Here is a 22,579-nt window from a genome sequence, read left to right as displayed (position 1 = left end):
AGTGAAGTTGGAGGAAAATTTCTTCTAAAAGTTATTAATTCTTAAAGTTTTGGCGCCACCATCCCCAGATAAGAAGGCTACATTGTTTGTCATAGTAGTTGAGCACTTTAAGGAAAATATTTAAAGAAAATTCCACATGAATATTCTTTTTTTTTAAACATAATAACAGAGCACTTGACTCATAATACTTCAAGTGGCAGAGGGGAATAATACTACCCTTAACATATATCAGTCATAAGTTGAGTGAATGAGTAGTATTTTTAATGAAAAATATGAAATGTTGTGGAATTCTCTATATGCTAAACTTTATATAGTTCCATAACTGTGACATCACAAATTGTTGTAGAATTCTTATTTAGCATAAATGAAGCAATCATCATGGATGTAATCAATAAAACTATGAAAATTCATAATACTTGAAAACAGATTGTTCCATTTTCTTCAAGCTTCACTGATGTGTTCTTCTAATATTTTCAAATTCACTGAATCTGCATAATGTTTGGGGTAGATTCCCCTTTAATACAAAATGTACATCAGTTTTCACCATTTCCACACAACCATTCCGATCAGTGTTTGCAATCGATATATGTTATAAATATTGACATGGTTATGAAAACCTATAATGAAGCTGAGTGTAAACAGTTACTACATGTAGCAATTGGTGTTTAATTAAGTCCATAGCAGATGTGGCAATATGTTGGCTTGGATACGATATCATGATGTAAATTTGGTCACCCTGCGGTGACATGGTGGCAAAGTTAAGCAGTTTACCTCTCAGGTGCAGCACATTATTACACTATCTGTGCCTCTGATGGTGTGTTTTTAATACATTTCATCAAAACTTGCTACTGTCACTAAAACAATTTGTGACAAGAAATTGCCACACAATCTATTCGTTCCATTACAAAGAACGCAATATGGTTCATATTTTGAAAAGACAGTCATTTTAAAGACACATTTGAATGTCATTTTGCACATTCTTTATAAGCCCATAAATGGAGCTGATGTACACACAATACAGTCATCAAGTGTAGTGACAGATTCTTTCACCCCTCAGCTATCATGATTCACAAAAATCTGGTTTTCGTTTTTCTTGCACAGCTCAGGAACCCTGACCAGGGAACAGGAAAGACACATTATTTGGGAGTTGTGGACAAGAAGAAACAATAAAGGACTACATTCCCGGTCGACTTCAGCTGTAAATCTTGTCACACAGATCTCGTTGCTATGACAATGATCCAGAGAGAGAATCAGAGACTCTAATTCTCCCACTTTCAGTGGGAGATTATCTGTTGCTTTACGACCATTTTCTCCAAATCTCCTGCCTTCCTGCTTGATTTTGAATTTCTCCCGCGCTAGCTAAGTATCTAGTCCCACTTAGAATTTCAATGTAGATTTCTCAAGCCCTGCTGTAGTTTTGTCATATAAAATGTTCAAAATAAGATTAAAATGGCACCAACACAGCATATACATGTATTTGGTATAATCCCAGAGCTTCCAAAACCCTGAAGTGAACCCTGGGTCTTGGTTGCATTAGCCTTATGACAAGGCCCTCTCACTGTATGATGGCTATAATAGGTGAGCGAGGGGAGGTCAGCCTAGCGCGACAGCGCGAGGGCCTTTTGAGATCTGATTTACACATCATTATTCATGATGTAAGATATGTGTGATGTCGGCGAACGTGATGGAATGGTCAGCGTAGACGATTGGATACAGGACATGGACTATTTGTTGGCTGCTACACCCCAGCCCACGGTTCAGCATTTTTGATTTTGAACATCAGTCCAAGTGAGCAAACCCAAGAAGCCGCCTTCCATGAACTCAGACTAGAGTATGCAGACGGGAGTTGCCATGGCGTACGAGCGAGCCCATCGACAACATGAGGAAGTCGCCTTTTTTTTTGCAATCGCACTCGAGGGCATACTGTCGAATATAGAAGAGGCGCTATACAACGGCATACTGATGGGGGATAGAGATACAAAACTGACCACGCAGTTTATATGAGGGGCCTGTGTGATAAGGAGGTCCGGGTGAGGCTGTCACCAATGCAGCCTTGACTCATGATGTTTTGAGCCCTGAAGGATGAGATATGTCACCTTGCCAGAGAGAGGGCAACCAGGCGACATCTTGGCCAGGCTCGTCAAGGTGTCAACATCCAGCAAGGAAAGGTTGCAGAGAAAGACAGACAGACTGGAGATCCGGTGATGAGGGAAGTTCTGGGTCTGTGCAAAGATATGTGGAAAAACCAACAAGCTCATCTGTTCAGAATGGCTGATCTGGAGAGACAAGTGACGGCCTTGGAAACTAGACCACTGTCACAAATACCTGCTCAGTCCAAGCTACATCCCCCTCCCCCACAGAGGTCAAATGCCTGTTACATATGTATATCTGTGGATAGGAGGGACATTCTGCTTTTGCCATCACTCTGGAGGCGCTGCTGAAGAAGATAGAACAGGAACACCCTCAGGCAATCTAGCCAAACCAACGTGATGGAGTGCTCTCCACTCAATTTATGAGAGGACTCCGGGACGAGGAACTTCACCTCCGACTGGCCCCGATGCGGCCTCAAAATATGACATTCCGAGAGGAAAGGGATGAAGTGAGGATTATAACAAAGGAAAGGCATGCAAAGGGGTGGAAGATAGGAAACAAATTTGTGCAACAACCCGAGCCAACCCTACCGCAGCAAGATACCCAGGCTCAACTCCTGCACATTAGCCGTACGTCGGAAAACGTGCTAAAACTTGTCAAAAATATCTCAGACAGGCAAGAAGCAGCAGAAGAGAAACTGACCAGCCTGGAGGAATGAGTAGTGGCACTGGAGGTCAAGGTACCGGCACCTCAGCCCCAACAAGCAAACTGCTGGCAGTGCAGGCAACCTGGTCACTTCCGCTACAGTTGCCCACAGAACAGAACTCCAGACCCGAATGATGTGGCGAGCAGCAGGACGGACGCCCTCCATCATGCCCAGAATCTAAACTGGAGGACTGACCCTAACCGCCCTGACTTGACCAGGACCGATCCGACCACCATGGACTCAATTAATGTTTCAACGACGTCAACCCCTGTGATGAGGACAAATGACTTGGGTGTTGTAGGGCCAGCCAATGAGACACTGGTTACAATCAATGGCAAGGAGGTCAACGTGCTCATCGACTCAGGCTCACAGGTCACCACCGTATCCAAGGAGTTTTGGCGTACCCAACCTGGCCTGTGTGAACAACCCCTCCGGGCTGCTGACATATCTGTCTGGGGTGCTGACAACCACGAGGTACGTGTACTGGGGGTGATCGAGTCCAACTTATCTGTCTTGGGTTTCGAATACACAAAGGTCCCGACACTTGTGACAGCTACTACTAAGTACAAGCGTGATGTCCATTTGGTTGTCGGAACCAATGTCATCAGAGCTTTGGAGGAGGCCTGCCTGAGGGTACATGGAAGAGAGTCTTTCCTACATGCTGTAGGAGAGAAGAACTCTATCTGGAAAGCAGCTCTCATGCGTCTGGGAATGGCAGACGTAAGTAGAAAGGGAGATTTCATCGGGCGTGTGACTCAGCATGGGCGGCCTGTCCAGCTGATGCTGGGAGAACAGAGGACTGTGAGGGGTCGTGTGCATGGAAGGACACCATTTCCAGACTGCTGCAGTTCAGCTAATGGAGACCTGTATCGTTTTTGTGACAGTCTGAAATATCAGCGGCATGCCCAACACCGCTAGTTCCAATACCTCACTGGCCATACTCAGCGCTGTGAAGGAAATTCACAGCATTGAGTCACCCAAAGAGCAGCACCCAAACTAGCAGGCACCGAGCCAGATGCCACACACAGACTGTGACACATCTGAAAGTATGTAACAGAAAGTTGTTTTTCTGTTTCCTATTGTCATACTGGTACGAAGTCAGTACGATGAGTCAAAGATTCTATACGAAAAGTGTTTTAAAAAAAAACAAACATCTTGCATACTAGTAACTCCAGGTGAATACTAGGAAGGTTATGGCATGGAAAAGATTGACTCATTACATGTGTTTAAAGCATTATTTTGTGTAGTGTATATTGATAGTATACATAGACAGCAGTATTTTCATGCATACAGAGAAGGTCATATTTCACAGAAGCAGATTGTGGAAAGTTTCATGTGTGCAAGGAAATGCCACAGTGAACCAGTTGTTCCAATGTATGTTTCACACTTTTCATGAATAATTATGTACAGTACATGTGTGAAAGTACAAGCTGTACATAACATACATGTGTACCTTTTTAGAGCAGTAAGTTTCAAGCATGATGCATGAAGTATAATTATCCTGTTTTAGTGCATTACCACTATGTATGCATGTTTTGTACAAATTTAAATTGTGATATACAGCTACAATATGTTTTATTGTATGTTTTATAGTTCAGTGCAGGATTGTGACATTGTTTTGCAACAGAATATACACTTAAGTTTTTTCAGAGTGAACATTACCAATGCTCACAATGCACTGGAAACCATACAGACGTTTGTCACCCCCTGTAAACCACCTGTAAAGCTTGTATTCATGTGTATAGGTAGGATGTTGATCCGTTTTCAGAGTGAGAACATATTTAATGAGGTACCCGCATTCCGACATAGGTAATGAGGTTGTTGCGTAGCAACGTAGCCAGTGCTAGGTCGTTCTCATTTGTTTTTATGCATATTCCTTGAGCAAATTGCATACACGTCGCGCACGTAGCATGGCACTGCTGTCATGAATATTCATATACATTAACATGTGAATGTCGTTACAATCAATGTTCGTCTGCACTAACCAGTGCAAGTTTAATGGTATCATTTGTATAAACATGTAAAGGCGGTACTATGAGTTTTGCGATTGTGAATAAATCGCAGATGTTAAAGTCGATCACGGTAGAATTGGAATAGAATGGGTGCAGTCGCCGGCTGATATAAAATCGATGTAAAGTGTTGATCGATCAACAAAATTAATCAATTTCAGCAAAGATTGATTCTATGTGTTTAATTGTTTGGTTGAAGTGTGCACAGCTTGATAGTTTAGCTAACGATTTTATTCATTTGAAAATCCGACTTGAAAGTACCAGTATACACATGCATACATTGCACGTTGTATTATAAGTAAGTAAATCAAATACAGTAGCGCATATTCATTTCTAGTTTGTTAGAAAGTGTTGACCATCAAAGATAGGCACAACTTTCTTCTGTGAGGGAGATATGTCATGAATATGCATGTCGGTAAAAAGTGGGTGTGGCCTGTTCGGCCCATGTTGGAAGACAAGATGGCTCGAGGCTGGGACCATGCTGTCTGAGGAGGCGATGGAAGAATAAAGTTTTCGTTACTTGACATCTGATAGTATTGGTGGTGTCAATGTCAAGGTTGGAGTCTAGCCTTCAATGGTCAAAACTGCATCCATGGATGAATCAGCTGGATTCTCAGGTAACAAGTCAGCATCTGAGAAACCTATGAGAGTGACATCAGCAGTAGATAGTGCTGCTGCCAACTCTGGTGGTAGTGATACTACCATTTCGTGTCCTGTGGAACCTCAGCGAACCTCTTCAACAACTAGTATGATGGACCATCACATCCTTCATCATCTACAGCAGGGTCAGAAACAACATCAACAACTGTTGGAGACTATCACGATTTCCAGTGCTAACATTATGACATTTGATGGCAACCTGTTAAAGTTCTTCGAGTTCATCAAGTCTTTTGGCAGCATTGTTGGCAAGTCATTCCTGGATTACAACAGCAAGCTACTGAAGTTGTACCGCCTTGTGTACTGGGCCAGCCAAAGACATCATTCAGTGTTGTCTTATGATGCATCCACATGATGGTTACCTCCATGCCAGAACACCGATTTGGAAACCGGTTTGCAGACCGGTTTGGCAACAACTACAAAGTCAGTGATGCCTGGATTAAGGAAGGTAACAGAGGGTCGTGCTGTCGAGAACAGTCCTGAACATCTGAGGGATTTTGCCAATCAGCTAAAGACTTGTGCTGAGACATTAACAGCACATGACCATCACATCTCTAGATTGTAGAAAGAGCTGTCAGACATAATGCTCTTATGGATACTGGACCAACCAACTCCATGTCTTCAAGAACTCGCAGACGGACTGCAGGTCAGAGGGAAGCACAGAGTTACTTCGATGTCTACTTTGGAAAGATCCAACAGCACAATAAGATGTGAAGCTGTCACCCCAAAGGTTAGGGTAATCACAGCGGACCAAGAGATGAAGGCTGAATATCTCACTAGTCCAACTTTGAACATTAGTGTAGTGAATATGGCCAAAGAAGGTGACATCTTGAGAAACCAACACCTCTCAGGTATTGATATTCCTCTCATCGATGACAAGCAAGTGACCATGCTTATTGGACGAAATGTGCCTGAAGCGCTGATGCCTCTAGAAATCAATGCAGGTGCTCCTGATGAAGTTTATGCAGTAAGGAAAATGCTTGGATGGACATTAAAATGGACCACTTCAAGAGGTGAATGTTTTACAGAGTTTCAAAGCTTCATCCGGTTTTGTCTCTGATGCTGGCAACATGGCACTGGAAGAACATAAGACCAAGTTCTGAAAGCATGAAAGAACTGACTTTCTTCATCATGATGAAAGGAGAAAGTCTGTTAATGCTAAAAAGGCCGTAAAGACCTGGGAAGAAAAGATCTCCAGAGATGATGATCATTATGAACTTCCCATTTGATTTTTGAGAAGGGCAACAAACCTGAAGGAGTCGGGATCAGATGAGCTCGAGGTGAGAACAGCCAAAGGAAATGCTGGTACATTCACTACCATGACACAGGAGGATGCAATGGAGAACTTGCTCAACCACTACTCTTCATGGTACAAATCAAAGAGGGCAGTGTGCTGGATGTTAAAGTTCATCAGATTGCTGAAAACAGGACAGAAATGTGTGAAAAATGATCAGAATTTCACAAAGATCATTCTTGTGATTTAAAGGAGGCAGAGCTGCAGATACTACAGTAAGAGCAGAGCCTAAGTTAAACCTACAGATGGAGGATGGCCGAATCAGAGTGGATGGAAGACTTTGTAGATCATCACTTCCACTTCGTGCAAAACACCCTGTCATCCTTTCCAGAGGAAGTCATGTATCAGATCTGATCCTGCGAGAGGTACATGAGAAATCAGGTCATGTGGGTAAAAACCACATCTTGGCAGTTCCACATGAGAGGTATTGGCTTCCCAAGGCTGGTGCTGCTGTCAGGAGAATGTTAAGCAGATGTGTTCCTTGCTGAAGACAGAGGGCAAAGGTCATGCAGCAATTCAGGTTGTAAAAATCGGTTATTCAAAGGGCAAACATAAGGATGCTAATCAGATCTCAATAGGCTCTCGTGCTGTTGCACTTGGCTGGGCTTGCTTCGGTCGCACCCATTCGCTCACCACTATACACAGTGAGAGGGCCTTACTTGTAGCTCTCTCCTACTACAGATGATGCAACCAGCATACCACAAGCTGCTGGACCAAATAAATCAAACAGCCTCCGAAACAGCCTCGTGCTCTGAGGTCATGACTTGCGGTATGATCACATAATATTTTGTGCATGTTCGGGTAATCAGAGTTTTCACTTCGCTTGGGGGTCCAGGCAGGAGACAAATCTCAAGTTTAAAAGAAGCTTGGGGGTGGAGTCTCTGGAAAATGATACATAAATGTGACGAACATTACAAAGATGAGAACTGGCAGGGCAGGGAATATACAGAGTATTCTATCTGAATGCTCGGACATGCCATTGACAGAGGTTACGAGACCTTGAGATGATTCTTGGATGCCTTAAACCTCCCTAACAGAGTACTTCAAGCCCTATAACTTTAATAGTCTAATTTGCCCATTGTTTGCATATATTTATACAGTTCTTCCATGAGAAAAAAAAGCAATATATAAAACTGTAAATATAACAAAGTAACACATATAAAATAGTTCCTCTATTGCATAATCAAGTTTATCAAGTCACTGACTGGTATTTGGCAAACCCAAATACTATCACACATAACATCACAAGCATGGCTACTAAAGGCCTTGAACCAGTATTCACAAGTCTATCCTTCCTACGAATTGTCAAAGCAATGACTTACTTTTGGATCTTCAGCTGCAATTTCAAATTTGCGAAGTTATCTTCTTCCACAGATTCCTTCTAAAGCTTGGCCATAATATACAGGCAAGCCTACCCATTCATCAGGGGCAACCCTACACAAAAGTATTACTGTGGAACCATAGGAATCTTAGGATCATGTACATGTACATGATTACCCCTTCTCAGTGAAATCACAAAAAGGTGGTTTAAAATTTAGTTCATGGTTCATGAACAATTTCCATACATAAATAGCTCGCAGGTTATCAGCAAGTAACAGGCATACCTTACCTCTACATGTATGTATGTGCAGACAATATTAATTTTCTTGTTTGCAAAATACATTATCAATCACATGTTGAAAATAACCATGGAGTGAATCTAAAGCTTTTGATATTCTGGGCTTTTCTCACAAAATATTTGCACTGCTTGTTGCACAGAGCACGACTGCAGATGGACCACATGATAAACAAAACATGGCAAGGGTTAATTTAGCGCAGTACCATACACATTAAACCTACTTCCAAGAACAACCAATATACCGTATGTCCCCCCCAAAAAAATCACAACAGGACCCTCCGCAATGATAACTTTAAAAATAGTGAATCAATTAAAATACAAATTCAGGGTATGAAACTATTACTCATTGCCCACATCTTAAAGAAAACCCCATTAGATTTGCTTCAGTGGTCAAAGAGAAATGAGGAATATTGTAGAGCATGTCAGGAATCTCTTCCCTCCAAGTTCTGTCTATCGTGTTTACACATTAATGTGCAGTCCAAAGAGCATTCAAGTGCTAAACTTGGAAGAATCGGACTCATGACATGCTTTACAACAAGCCACATTTCTCTGTGACCGCTTAACCAAATTGAATGGGGTTTTCTGCAAAATAGAGCTAAGATGTTATGCTTTAAGACCCTGAAGTAGCATTTGGACAGTTTAATTATATCGGGTGTTATCACTGTGAAAATCCTATTGTAATTTTTTTTGGGACATACTGTACAGAGAAACAGAAGGTCATGGGACAGACCGCGACAACATGGCGAAAGTGCTGTGGTATTAATTGCACTGTCAGCTCGAAGCGTGCTCCGTACGACTTCCTTCACGCACTCTCCGCGTCTGCGACCTTGTTACTCTCCTCGTCACTGAATGTGTTGGTACCGCTCTTGTTTCATCACTGTCATAATCATCGACAAGTGATGGCGCCCTTGTTGAAGCTGAGGATAATGGCACTTCTGGCACCATATCTATGCCCTGAGAATGAAGATGAATGAAAAAATAAAATTACACTCCAGATTACACCTTTACCATAAATATTAACTTTGATTTACTTCTATGTGATATCAAGTGCATTTATCTTTCTTTGCAAAAGCACTTCTATTTATTTGTCTCTTCTTCATTATATAAAGAAACAAATACCTCTTCTCTTCCATATACATCTTTACCCTCCAGTGTTTCACATGGACTATATAAAGATGCATAAAAATAAATGCCCAATAATGACAATGATATTGCTATGATATACTACTTTGAACCAAAACACAGAATGTCAGTAGGGATGAATAATAAAAGGGTGACCCAACTCCTGATTCTGAGGTATACAACTTGACACATACATTTCATCCTATTACCATGGTTCCACGAATGTCTGGATACATGTGCATGCAGAGTTGGTGCCCACAGAACCACAGAAGTTCTGTTCTATCTCAAATCATGAATACTTTGGGAAAGTTTGACCAAAAACTATTTGGGTATCATAATGAATGATGGCAAACTCGCTACATAGACATCTGGTCTATTTTCTTCACAAGCTTTGGACAATTACTTCATCAAGAAAAGGCCGCAATGGTTAAATAGTTTCTAGGGCATTGTTGCTAATGTGACCTCAATTCTTCGGAAGATGTTTCCTGCCCCCGTTTTGTACAATGAGGGCCTGCTCCAATCAACAATGAAATACTGGCAACACACTGAACCAAATGTTGACAATTGTTTTCATTCACTTTAATGGCAACCAGCACATACATTTCAGCAATGTCGATGAAGAACAATTGCTCAATCAGTCGCAACATTTCAGCAATGTTGTGTGTATGTGCATATCTATGTCTAATGTGCATCTGTGATATGTCTCATGAGCGTGGCACCCTCACCGTTCTAGGAAGGAACCATTCTAGAAAGCAGTAGAGGATGAAATTGATGGCTGCGATAAGGATGAAAAACTTCCCCGCCCATATCCCACACTTGGAGTAGCAGTGTAGCCTCTCTCCCACGCTCAGTTTAGGATCATCCACGATGCTGTCATACACCTGTTGCAAACAAAGAGACAAATATCCGTATATGGATCAATTAGAAAGGAAATGCACCCTGCCCATGCATAGCCACCTTTACAATTTAAACTGGTTCCATAGAAACACCTATATGATACTGTATATGGTCCAATAAAAACACCTATTACATGATTTAACTTGGTCCCCTGGAAACACCTCCAGGATCTCTATAGGTTTAATAGAAACACCTACGGATGCTGATATTTATTCCCCTCCCCCCCCATAGAAACACCTATAAGATTTCTACTGGTCTTGCAAAAACACGTATGATATTTCCTTTGGTCCCATGGAAACACCAATAGGATTTAGATTGGTCCCATAGAAACATATGTAGGATTTCTAAGGTCTCATAGAAACAACTAAAGGATTTTTGTAGGTCCAACAGAAGAACCTATACGATTTCTATTGGTCTCATAGAAACACCAAGAGAATTTCTATTTGTCCAAAAATTTAACTAGCAGACAGGATGGTTTTTTTCTACTGCCATCTTATTGATACAGACATAGAAATTCTATGTAGGCCATTGCATACTTTGTTTGATGATGAAAGCATACAGTACACAGGGGCGGATCCAGGAATTCCATAAAGAGGGGGTGCCTTTACAAAATTAAAGGGCGGGGGGGGGGGGGGGGGGGGCTGCACGCAACCCTTCCCCATTTTGTTACAAAAAAATAAAGGGGGGGGGGGGGGCACGCGCCCGGTGCACTCCCCCCTGGATCCGCCACTGGTACAAACAAGTAAAACAGGTATGTAGGCTACACATTATGTAATACATTGTAAGACTTGCCTGAAACCCCACTGAGAAACTAGAATTTAGCGTGATGAATGTTTCCAGAAGAATAAACGATAAGATTAAAGCAGATGATACAAATGGCATGCCACACACTGAAAGCTTAACTCCGACATCATTTAAAGACAACTCCAGTCATTGTCTTTTCCAATTTCCCTTTCACACTCTCGCTCCAAAAAGTAAGCATACACCATGCCTTACCCTTTCCGTTCTCTCGGCTACATTCTGCCATGTGTAGACGTTTGCCATGCGATGGTAGACCTCCTCTGGGCTGTGGTAGCTCCCTTGCCTGTGCCTCTCAATTGCCTTCTCCAGGGCATTGACTATTCCTGTATGACACAATGATGAGGGTAACACTCAATCTCTTACAACACAATTTTTTTTTTACAGTTCAATTTTTTAAGAAGGGTTTGCACTTAAAGGAGTAGTATAATGGGGTTGAATGGGCATCCATTGTTAAAATATCACTTGATATACTGGATGGTAAAGACGTATCTGTACCTTATGCCTGGCTTGAAAGAATTGTGACAATCTCTTCAATGCCTTCCCATGACAATTTACAATCAAAAGCTTATTTGTTTCACTCCATCTTGTTACCTCCGCCAAGGAAGGAGTGTTTTCATTACCGATAGTTTGTTTGTCCGTGTGCAAAATAACTCAAAATGTTGTGAATGGATTTAGATGAAACTTGCAGGAAAGGTTGAGAGTGACACACGGAACAGGTGATTAAATTCTGGTAGTGATCTGGAAAGTTTTATGGATTTTATGAAGGATTTTCAATATTTGGCAGGTAGGGTCAATGAACTTGGAAGTCCAAGCTGCACATTTTTCAGGTTTTCAAACACGCACTATACTGTGTGCTGTAGTTTTGGCTAGGGCGTGGTGCGCTGCGCAGCTGAGGGTTGATGACGTAACAAAAGGCTTCTATATTGGGAAATCGGGCGATTTTCAGCATGCATACGTATGGGTAGAAATCACTGATCTCAAGATCATTGGTGTGAAGTACAGCTGCTTGGCGGAGGTCTGCACTCTCAGAGTGCTTCTCTAGTTTTCTATGGTTTGGTTGTTGTTTTTTTTGGTCTATCTTGGTATTTTCTGTGACAGTGTGCAGTCACAAAGCAATCTCACCTTTGACACTTGGCTCTGTCAGGATGATGAGATCCGGTGGAAGGACCTCAGGGACACCTCCAACTTTGGTACTTACAACCTGAAGTCTGCCAATAAAATGAACCAGTGATTTACACTCAGCCTTAAAGAAGACTAGAGCAGATGATGTACACTTACTACATAGATTGTTAATGTTATCATGAATACACAGTACCCATACAGGCCCAAGTGTAAACAGACTCAAATGATGCAAAGTAATATCGCAGGTGGAGCACCTTAGGTCTAATGTCTGCCGTTATAATGAAAATGACTTTAAAGGGACTGTACAGTACTGGTTGAGGTGGGGATTCATGTTTTGCACATTCCTAAATGAGATAATGAGAAACCTCTTATGAAATATGAAAGAGCATGTAATTCTAAGAAGGGTTTAACGTTTATTTGATGAAAATTGGTTTTCAAATGGCTGAGATATCCAAAAAAGTGATAATAATAAAAGGCGACATGCCACAACTTTATTAGGATCTCTTTGTTTCACCTTGTTTTTGGATATCTCAGCCATTTCAAAACCGATTTTCATCAAATAAACTTTTGATACCCCATGGAATTGCATGCTCTTTGACATCTCATAGAGTGGTTTCTGAATATCTTGCAAAACATTAAAAGCTAAATCCTCACCTCAACCAGAACTGTACACACCCTTTAAACACAATCCAACCCCATGGCCTCAATATCCAGGAGGGAAATGACTAACATTTTCTTTTTAAAATTCTTTGTGCTTTTTTCCTATTGCACATCTTTTATTCCATAATGATTCCTTCCTCTTGTCAGAGTCTCTTGCTGTTGCCATTTCACTCTTTTTCTTTCTTTATCCCTCTGTTGTTCCTCATCTTGTTTCATGTTGCCTCCCTATTCATCCCTATCTTTCAAAGGTTGCCAATTTGGTCCTCGGGATCATCACTGACCCTCCTCTGCCTTTTGTCTGTCTACCCTCCTTTAATCCCCCTCCCTTTACCTGTTGGGCTCCTTGCCCATGACCTCCAACCCTTCCCTTTTGTTTTCTTTTTTCTGTGTCCCTAGCCCTCCCCTGACTGTTCTTGTTGTGTGACGTCCTTATATGTGATTGCTGTCCCTGCCTGTTTGTCATTTTGCCTCCGACAAAGATTCTGCTAGGATCAAAAGCTCAGGCCCCTTTTGACCCCAAGATGAAAAAAATGTTGCATTATATCAACCTTAACCTCTATCACATTTGAAGTTTTAGAGCTGATGCTACAGAAAAAAGTAATAAAAAAGAGGGAAAATATTCATTAAGAAAGAATGAATTCATAAATCTCAGTTATTTCTGCTCAAGAAATGTGATCCTGAGCGCAGGTAATAAAATGCATCATCGACTTGACTCAGCTGGTTATCACTGAGGTCTTGGTGATAAAGTGATACACTCATATCAGCCATCAACCTGTACATAAAGGTCATCAGTCTTTGAAGGACATCCTTTCATTTCCTTCAGTGGCTGTTATACACACAGGTTTGACTATACTTTTCGACTACAAAAGCACTCCCTCAATAATCAATATGCCTATCTACAAAGGCTGGAGGACATACCCACAAAGAGTGGCCTCCACAATGGCGATGCAGAAGGCTTCAGTCAGGGATGCATTGATGAATATATCCCCTTGGTTCAAGACCTGTGGGAAATGTTGGGAATTTAAGGGGGGGGGGGTGGACAGAAAATTTTACTGACCGGTTGAGAAATGATATGTACTATCTTCCTTCAAACATCAGCTTCAATCAAACACAATCTACGGCTGCTGGAAAATGGTTGCAAAAATTAGATGTATAATGCAGTGTGTTCCTAGAACATGCCCCTTGTGCTAATGCAATTATTAGTCTGTTGCTACATGTATATGCTGGTTTCTGCAATGCATATTTTGTACATTTCATCTGTATTTGCCATTGGTTCAAAGCCCTGTAACTGTTTCTGTATATGCATCACAAGGAAATTTTTGAAAGACATCAGTCCCTCATTAGCTACCACACAAATCTTTGCTGCATTTTTATTTTTGCACTGGATTAAATAATGAACATGTACATATACTCTTCGCCGCAAATTATTTTAGAGATGTCATAATTTATGTTTTTTTTTTTTTAAAAGGGAATCACAATTTCTTTATTATTGAGCAAAAACCAAAACAAAACCCACTTAATTTCTACAATGATTTACAGAAGTACCTGGAGACTAACAAAGGGATGACATCATCACTGCAGTTTGGTGAAAAATCATGGAAAACTTTAAATTCCACAATTCTCTTACTTTTCAATCTAATTTTTTCAAAGACATTTTTACAGTTGTGGGTGTTTGACTTTACTCCACTCAATAAACTGACTTTAAACAGAAAGGAGTTTCCTATTGAGATTTCAATTTCAAGCACAGCCGGAGAGAGACATTCACAGTGGGGTGAGTAATTATGTCAATTCTATAAACTTTCAAACGACGCCTTCACAGTGGGGTAATATTTGACCCAACAATTTCTTCCTGTGCATTGCAAAGTGGAATCTACTTGAGACTGGTGTATCAAACTCACGTTCTGGACATTGGAATGTTCGACGGCTCCAAGCATGGTCACTCTCTCCTGGAGCTGGTGTTTCTCTCTCACCTCCTCTATGTCAATCCTCTTTGGTCCATCACCACCTTCATAACATAACAACAATACAGCGCATCTCTGTTATAATAAACACAGTTATAACAAAATTCTTGATACAATGAAGGAAAAATTAATGCCCCCAAATTACTGCATACGCTGAATATTTCGCGAGGTTTTTATTTTCGCGAGTCAGGTACTTTTCGCAAAATTAAAGACACACGAAAATATTGACCCTGATCCCGATGTGGATGTGACATACGCATGTACATTTCTCCATTCAGTACAGGACTCCACGATCGCGAATTTAACCACTCGCGAAATTGTCGGGAATTCCTGATTCGCGAAAATTTAGACTCGCGAAATATATGGCGTATACAGTATCATATCTTTTATACTTTGCTATACTGTTTGCCTACAAGACATTTCATTATAACTGAAACTAGAAATGTCGCTATGGCGACTGGTATGCCTCCGCCATAATGCATGATTCTCCTAATAGGTCTATAGTACATGTGGACAATGTGTGATTACATTTTCACAAAATTGGCAAAATATTAAAATGACATGTTTGTCACAAATGTATTGAATATTTACCTTCCTTCCCCTATGTTTAACTGGATGAATAGGAGAGCATGTATTTGGGGATTTAAGAACGTTAACTTGACTTTGACCCTTTCATAAGTTTATGCACTGAGTAATTTTCAAGGTATGGAGAAAAAGTGCAATTTCTGCATTGAACAGTAATCATTTTCATCTCGCCTTTGATTTATAAGAGAATCACTGTCAGGCAGAACATACATAAATATGTATTAAGTTTCAAGATAACTTGAGCGACTTCTGAGATATGGAGAAAGAAGTAAGTTCAGCACTTTCACTTGATCTTTGACCTTTTGACCTTTGACCTTCTTGGCAAAAAAAATCCCAGAGAATCTCTATTGGGTTATACATGCATACATCAAGTTAAAAAAAAAATAATCCTGCTGGCATTGCATACATTGTAAATATAAGGAAAATAGTAAAATTTTGAAGTATTGCCCTTGACCTTTGACCCCTGACCTTTGACCCCATGAACCCTAAATTCCCTAGATAACCACTGCCAGTCAGTACATGCATATATACTATGTTCCATGAAGATACCTTGAACAATTTCCAAGATACAGAGAAAAAAGTGAAATTTTAACATTTTACTTGACCTTTTGACCTTTTGACTTCATGACCACAAACTTTCACCAGAGAATCTTAATTGGGTAATACATGTATACACTAAGTTTCAAGAAAATATCTTCAGGCATTGCATAGATATGGGGGAAATAGTGAAATTTTAAGCATTTGACCTTGACCTTTTGACCTTTGACCTTGAGCATGTGCACCCAAAAGTTGATAGGCACAACTTCACCCCCTAATACACATACATGCCAAGTTTCATTAGGATACCTCAAAAGGTTCTGGTAGTTACCCTGTCCACAAAATTCATTACGGACGGACGGACGGACGGAAGGACGGACGGACGGAAGGACGGACGGACGGACAACCCGAAAACATAATGCCTCCGGCACCACTTCGTGGCGGAGGCATAAAAAACCCAAACAAACAAACAAACAAAAAATGCAAGTCCAGAGGACTTACATTGTAGTTATAACACGAATTGCCTGTAATAGACAAAGACAAAACATTGCAGCACTTCCTAGGCCATATGACGTTCATGAAATTCATGACATTATTGAGAAACAATTCCAAGTCCTTGTCAATTTTTGTATGAATGTTAATTTTGCAGATGCGTGACTGTGACTCTGTGAGAGAGTCTTGAATGAGTTTAACAAACAGCATCACCTAATCTCTCAATGTGGACAATTAATTTTCCTTTGTCCTTTTTTTTCTTCTTCTATTTTGGTGGTGGGAAGAGGAAAAATTGTTGGTGAAATCTGTGCTTCAAATCATTAATCTGCACAACAATTCTTTATCCTTATTAATTTTGAATAGAATATTCTCATGGAGCACTGTGCACAAAATAATATACAAATGATGCGCAGGATAGAGTGCGTTAGTGGAGATGTAGCGCACTCCACTAACGCCACTGAATAATCCTGTGCATCATTTGTTTTATAAAATGGGTCGAAACCTAATGGCATTTTTCACGTACCTTTGTGGGTCAATACCAGTCAAAGAGTCAAGATGTCCGAAGATGTTCGTCCCAACATTTACGCACGTTGCACTCGAAAATCCCGCACATATAAGTACTGTACGTATAAGAAATACGTACGCCACACATGTTATGCACACAAGAAAGGCCGGCCGGCAGCCCGAACTAGAAGTTGTTTACCGGATTGACAGCGCGTATAGTAGCGCGCGACGCACTTGTAACAACTGATTGAGTGCGCACTGCTAGTGTAAACATTGTAAAGTCAGGCCACGCATGTTAGTGAGAAATTAATGCAGGCACACGTGACTCATTTCAGCGCTTCCAATTGGCTACATTCTTGAACCCATTTTATAATGTATATTACTTTATGTTTACTGCAAACACACAACTATGGTATTGCTGTGATACCAAACTTGAGGTGTTGATAGTGGTTTCCAACTTTCCACTTCCTCCAGTGAATCCACTTCAATTGTTAACAATGCCTTGCTCTTGGAGCTGTCGCCTTTAAATAAGGAAAATCAAAATTTTGCCATAGTTTCACCTACTTGTTGAGAGTCTCTTCAAGTTGCTTCAGGAAAAAAACTTTTTTTACCACAAAAATGCCATGATTAGCTGTGGTCATATTCATCAAAGAAAACTGATTAAATGCAGTGCTCACCTATCAAGAAATCCACATCACTGTGCGCCTGGCAGATAATGGGAATGATGCCAGCCAGAAGGTCCATTCCTTTCCTGTAGACAAGACGACTGACGACTACAATGGTAACTAAAAAACAAAAGAAGAATAAATCATACAGGAACAAAAAGTGTGCATAGCAGTTGATGCTACTGTATGTGCTCAAATGGAATAGGTATGACATGAAAAAGTACTACCAAACATCACATATATGTATACATATATACGCACTGACACACACACAACGTACATACACAGACAAACACAAACACACCCAAATCGTCGCTGGGGCGACAAGACCTCGTATAGATCTACAAAATGTCAAATGTTCAGGAGAGCAAAAGAACATGGCATCCAAAGCACTGTATCAAATGGGATAGACATTCCTTTGACATGCCATGGTGGCCTCACTTTTGGGGTAAGACATCTAGGATTTGGACAGGACATCACTTACCTGATTATCTGACCATTAATCCAAAAAAGTTATTTTCACCAAAATTGCAGATAGAAGGTCTTGTCACCCCAGCAATGAAATATATGTTTTTCTCTCTATTATCTCAGGATATGTATTTCACATCTCCCTCCTTCTTCTTCTGGTTTTGCCCATGACCTTCCCTTCTGAAGATTATCATGTGCATCCCCAAACTACCGGTAGGTTGCGGGTCAGTTGCATCAGTGCAAGAGAATGGCTTGTGTGTGAATAAAAATATGATGGGGATCCACCTCTTCATTTGATGTTATTTTTCTCACCTTTCAATATTATCTAGGAAAAGTACTCTAGCTATCTTTAGATTTCTCCCATAACATCATTCTATGACAGGCTGTCTGGTAGACTGTCTGTCTGTCTGCCTATCTGTCTGTCTAAGTATTTGTATGTCTTTTCGTGTCTGTCACTCTCTATTCCTCCGACTCACTTCTGTCCCGTCTCCTCTTGGATGTATCCGGTTTGAAAACGGTGGGATCCACTGCATTTGAGATGACCGAGACCAGCCGTGGGGGCATCGACGCTCTTAACACTGTGTTCTCTTTACTGCAAATGAATAGAATAACAAGAAAAGACATGAGAAAGGAGATATATCATCCAGGTGCCTCATGACTTTAAAAAACTGCAGTATATCTGAAAATACAAAATGTGTTGGAGAACATTCATAGAATAATACATCAAAAAAATATTATAAAGTCCTATACGCTTTAGAAAAAGTGATAATTGTCCCTTTAAAGTTTGCTAATCAGATGAGGCAATGAAATCGCTGACTATTTTTGTTTCCTGGGTGCTTGTTTGCACATTAAGCATTAAACAGATGTACTAATCACTCCTTTGTCTATTATCTATGGTCCCTCATTAAACAATACTCATCACCAAATCACCAAAACTCCATAATAGCTGGATGTGGGGGATGTAAGTTCTTCTCCTGAATCCATTTCAAGATGGGAAAATTCAACACAGATGCTCATCTCACCTTGTGTGCGAGACGCAGATCACATGATTTACATCAGCCAATGAAAACTGCAGGATTGCGTTGGTGAGGATAGAGCTGGCGTCGGCAAAGCCAAAGAGGGAGTGGTCCGTGAAGACGGTCTTAAGGCCCATTGTCTTGGCATGGAACATGGCTTCATGGGCCATGGTTGAGAAAGACTGCACCCAACATGGACAAAAGAACAATTAATCTACAAGCTAACTACAAATGTGTACGCAGATAAACATTTGAAGCTTTATATTACAGTATGTGCCGGCCTCGGTGACAAAGACATGGATGACACCAAGTGCTCAGCAACATTTGTCAAAAAAAGCTGTGAGTGGTATTTCTATGAGATAAACATTTTCACCCTCACCCTTATAAAGACAACCCTCATTTCAAATGAAAGAACAAATTACATCTCCATCTGCTACATGTAAAGTACTAGTCAACTGATGAAATGTGATAGCCATGATTGTGGTCTATGGTGAATCCATTAGCTGAAAAAAAAAACCCTTGTGGTAGAATTTAATGGACACAGAAAAATCTTAATATCTAGGTGCACTGTGGTACATTAATTCATTGGATTTGTTCAGGTTAGATTACTGATTTAATTTCAGCTTGCATTTTTAGTAGCAATACCATCGACTGGGACAGCATTGATGAAAACAGTCATTGAACAATCTAGACCCTGTACAACAAACATATAGCATATATTTTGCACAAAATTTCTGCATTCACAAAGTTCATCGTCGAACAGCACTAGATTGCTGTCTACCATCAAGCATATTAACCCATTGAAGACCAGTCCCGAGTATACTCGTGCAGGTGTCTATGGAAAATGTGTGTTATAACAAAATCAAGTTGTCGTGAATGAGTGGACAATTTCTTCCCCTGGTTTATGATAAAGTACTCACTGAATGGCCATGAACAATTGTGATATTTTCTCTGATGAGAATGTTCCGGATCAGGGGCAGTGTCGTAAACAAAGTTGGCAGAATGCACTGGTTGTAGAAAGGCCCAAATGGCAAATAGTAGACCTAGAGCAGAATGAAAGATATCAAGAGAGTAGGATTTCAATACCAGGCATTATCTATATCATATTCTGAAATGAGTACTTATCACACTTATTCTCTGTCGGTAATACACAAACCACTGGTTAGACACCATATGTGAACTGTCAATAATTTCCAATAATTGCAACACTCTGTCTGTTGCTCTCTCTTTTTATGTATTAGGCTTTAAATTTTTTTTAACATTGATGCAAATAACTAATATCTTGAAACATATAAATTGCTAAACATTAACTTACAAGATGACAGAAAAAATGAACACACAAACTGGACAGTCAAAATGCTGGAAATTTCCTGAACGGCTGATCATAACTGTTTCCCTTTTTCTAGTCCTCACATTTCAGTTGAAAACAAAAACAAAAACAAAAACAAAAACAAAATATCATGGTGAACCTTCATCTGACCTCTGCATTGACAGAACAAGAAATATCAGTGATTGTAATTATGTGCAATTTTCACATGAAGCAACAAGCAGAAATGAGTCATCATTACAAAACAACAAAACAAAACAACAAATGACGACAACAACAGCAACGACAACAACAACATTAACCATAAATAATAACAAAACACACACAAAAATAAACCAAACCTTGGATTACGCAACTACGCAAAATTGCCACTCACCTTGAGGTAGTTGGTAAGGTACCTGATACCGGTTCTTTCCCCGTATGCATGGGTAATTACAATCACCTGGAAACAATAAATCAAATGAGCACATGATATCAGTCCCACAATATGCAAAGCAACAGATTCTGTCAACATGTGAATCATTGCAGAATTCATTAATCCTCAGTATCAGACATATGGCTTTGCAAAAACAGTTTCGAAGCAAAAGTGGAAGTACATAAAATAGACTATAATGATGCTAAAACATATACAGGATCTGGTATATAATGTACTTTTGGTAACATCTAGAACATAGTTTCTTTTCTATCTGAAAGCACCAGAGACTCCAACTCTCCCGCTTTCTACGGGAGATCTCCCGCCAAAAGCCAATTTTTGCAAAATCTCCCGTTCTCCCGCTTGAGATTTAATTTCTCCTGCCCTGGCTCTGTGTCTCCCGCTTGAAATGATTTCTTACTTATTGTCATCGTATGTTGAAAAATTAGCCTTAGATAGCACGACAGAGCATCTAGAACCCTAGACCTAGACACCGGCCACAATGAACTTCACGCTTCGCGCACATCAATGCTGGAGTCTCCCGTTTGCTAGGGGTTTCAGGCAGGAGAATCTCCAGATCAGAAGGTGCTTGGGGTGGGAGTCTCTGAAGCACATACAGAAATTTTTCATTTAATTTGCTAAGAAAAGAGAGAGACTAAGTCTGCTCCTTCCTCATCAGCCACCCCCCCCCCCCACTTTTTTTTTTCCCATCTGTATTTTCCTTCCATAGATTGAGGATGCTGGAAATGCAGAGGATAATGACATAATGATATGACAGACTGATGTCATATTTCCTCTTTTAGGCTTCCTAGAAATTATAAAACCAGCTGTGCAGATCAGAGCACTAAAAATAAAAAACAAAACAAAGAATAAACAAACAAACAAACAAACAAACAAACAGACAAACAAACAAAGTCAAAACAAAACAAAGTTGAATAATAAACAGAATTTGAATAAGAAAACAAAAAATAATTAGCCTGGGCATGCAGTTTACAGGGGCGGATCCAGGAATTCCGTAAAGAGGGGGCGTGTTTACAAAATTAAAGGGGGGGGGGGGGTGCACGCACCCCTCCCCCCATTTTTTCTTTTTATTTCTTTTGTTTCAACAAAAAATAAAGGGGGGGGGGGGCGTGCGCCGGTTGCGGTCCTCCCTGGATCCGCCCCTGAGTTTAGCAAACACATTTTAACCCATTGAGGACGGACTGATTTTGCTCTAACACACATTTCCCATGGACACCTGCTCGAGTATTCTCGGGACTCATTTAGCATCTGCTGATTTACGTACCTTGTGACCTCTCTGAAGGAGACACTGTGACAGCTGGTATATGTGACTCTCAACACCTCCAGTATTTGGGAAGAAGAAATCTGAAACCATGCTAAGAATGTGAAAAAAAAGACATACGAAAAGGAAGAGAGAAGGAGATACAAGACACATTTGAGATAAACTGTTTGATTAACATTTTTGAAAAAAAAAAAAAACCTAGTAGAATATTACATTGGTCATTGCTAGCATCATTATCATTAGACAGAAAGATCCGTCTGTCCGGAGGACTCTTTTGTATTTTGCCATTAACGCTGTCCTCCGTAGACAGACGGAAGGTTGTAGTACCCATTGCTGTGTGGAGGTTCTTAACC

At 40.5% G+C, this 22,579-nt stretch overlaps 1 protein-coding gene across 1 annotated transcript; it reads right to left on the bottom strand.

The window, feature by feature from the left end:
• Nucleotides 1-9,146: 9,146 nt before the first annotated feature.
• Nucleotides 9,147-22,319, bottom strand: LOC139721382 (phosphatidylinositol N-acetylglucosaminyltransferase subunit A-like). Its single transcript, XM_071632696.1, has 12 exons — nt 22,230-22,319; nt 20,909-20,974; nt 20,126-20,248; nt 19,212-19,387; nt 18,666-18,781; nt 17,734-17,841; nt 14,876-14,982; nt 13,896-13,978; nt 12,318-12,403; nt 11,391-11,518; nt 10,223-10,378; nt 9,147-9,329 (listed from the first exon to the last, which is right to left on the bottom strand). The coding sequence occupies exons 1-12, from the start codon at nt 22,317-22,319 to the stop codon at nt 9,147-9,149; spliced, it is 1,422 nt and encodes a 473-aa protein (XP_071488797.1).
• Between the last annotated feature and the right edge of the window lie 260 nt (nt 22,320-22,579).

Source organism: Diadema antillarum, unplaced genomic scaffold (assembly GCF_040938485.1).
Source record: "Diadema antillarum isolate AM-2024a unplaced genomic scaffold, OU_Dant_1.0 scf00000142, whole genome shotgun sequence".
In the NCBI taxonomy this organism is placed as follows: Eukaryota; Metazoa; Echinodermata; class Echinoidea; order Diadematoida; family Diadematidae; genus Diadema; species Diadema antillarum.
The sequence above is the reverse complement of the archived record's forward strand: the minus strand, read 5'-3'. Positions and strand labels throughout refer to the sequence as shown.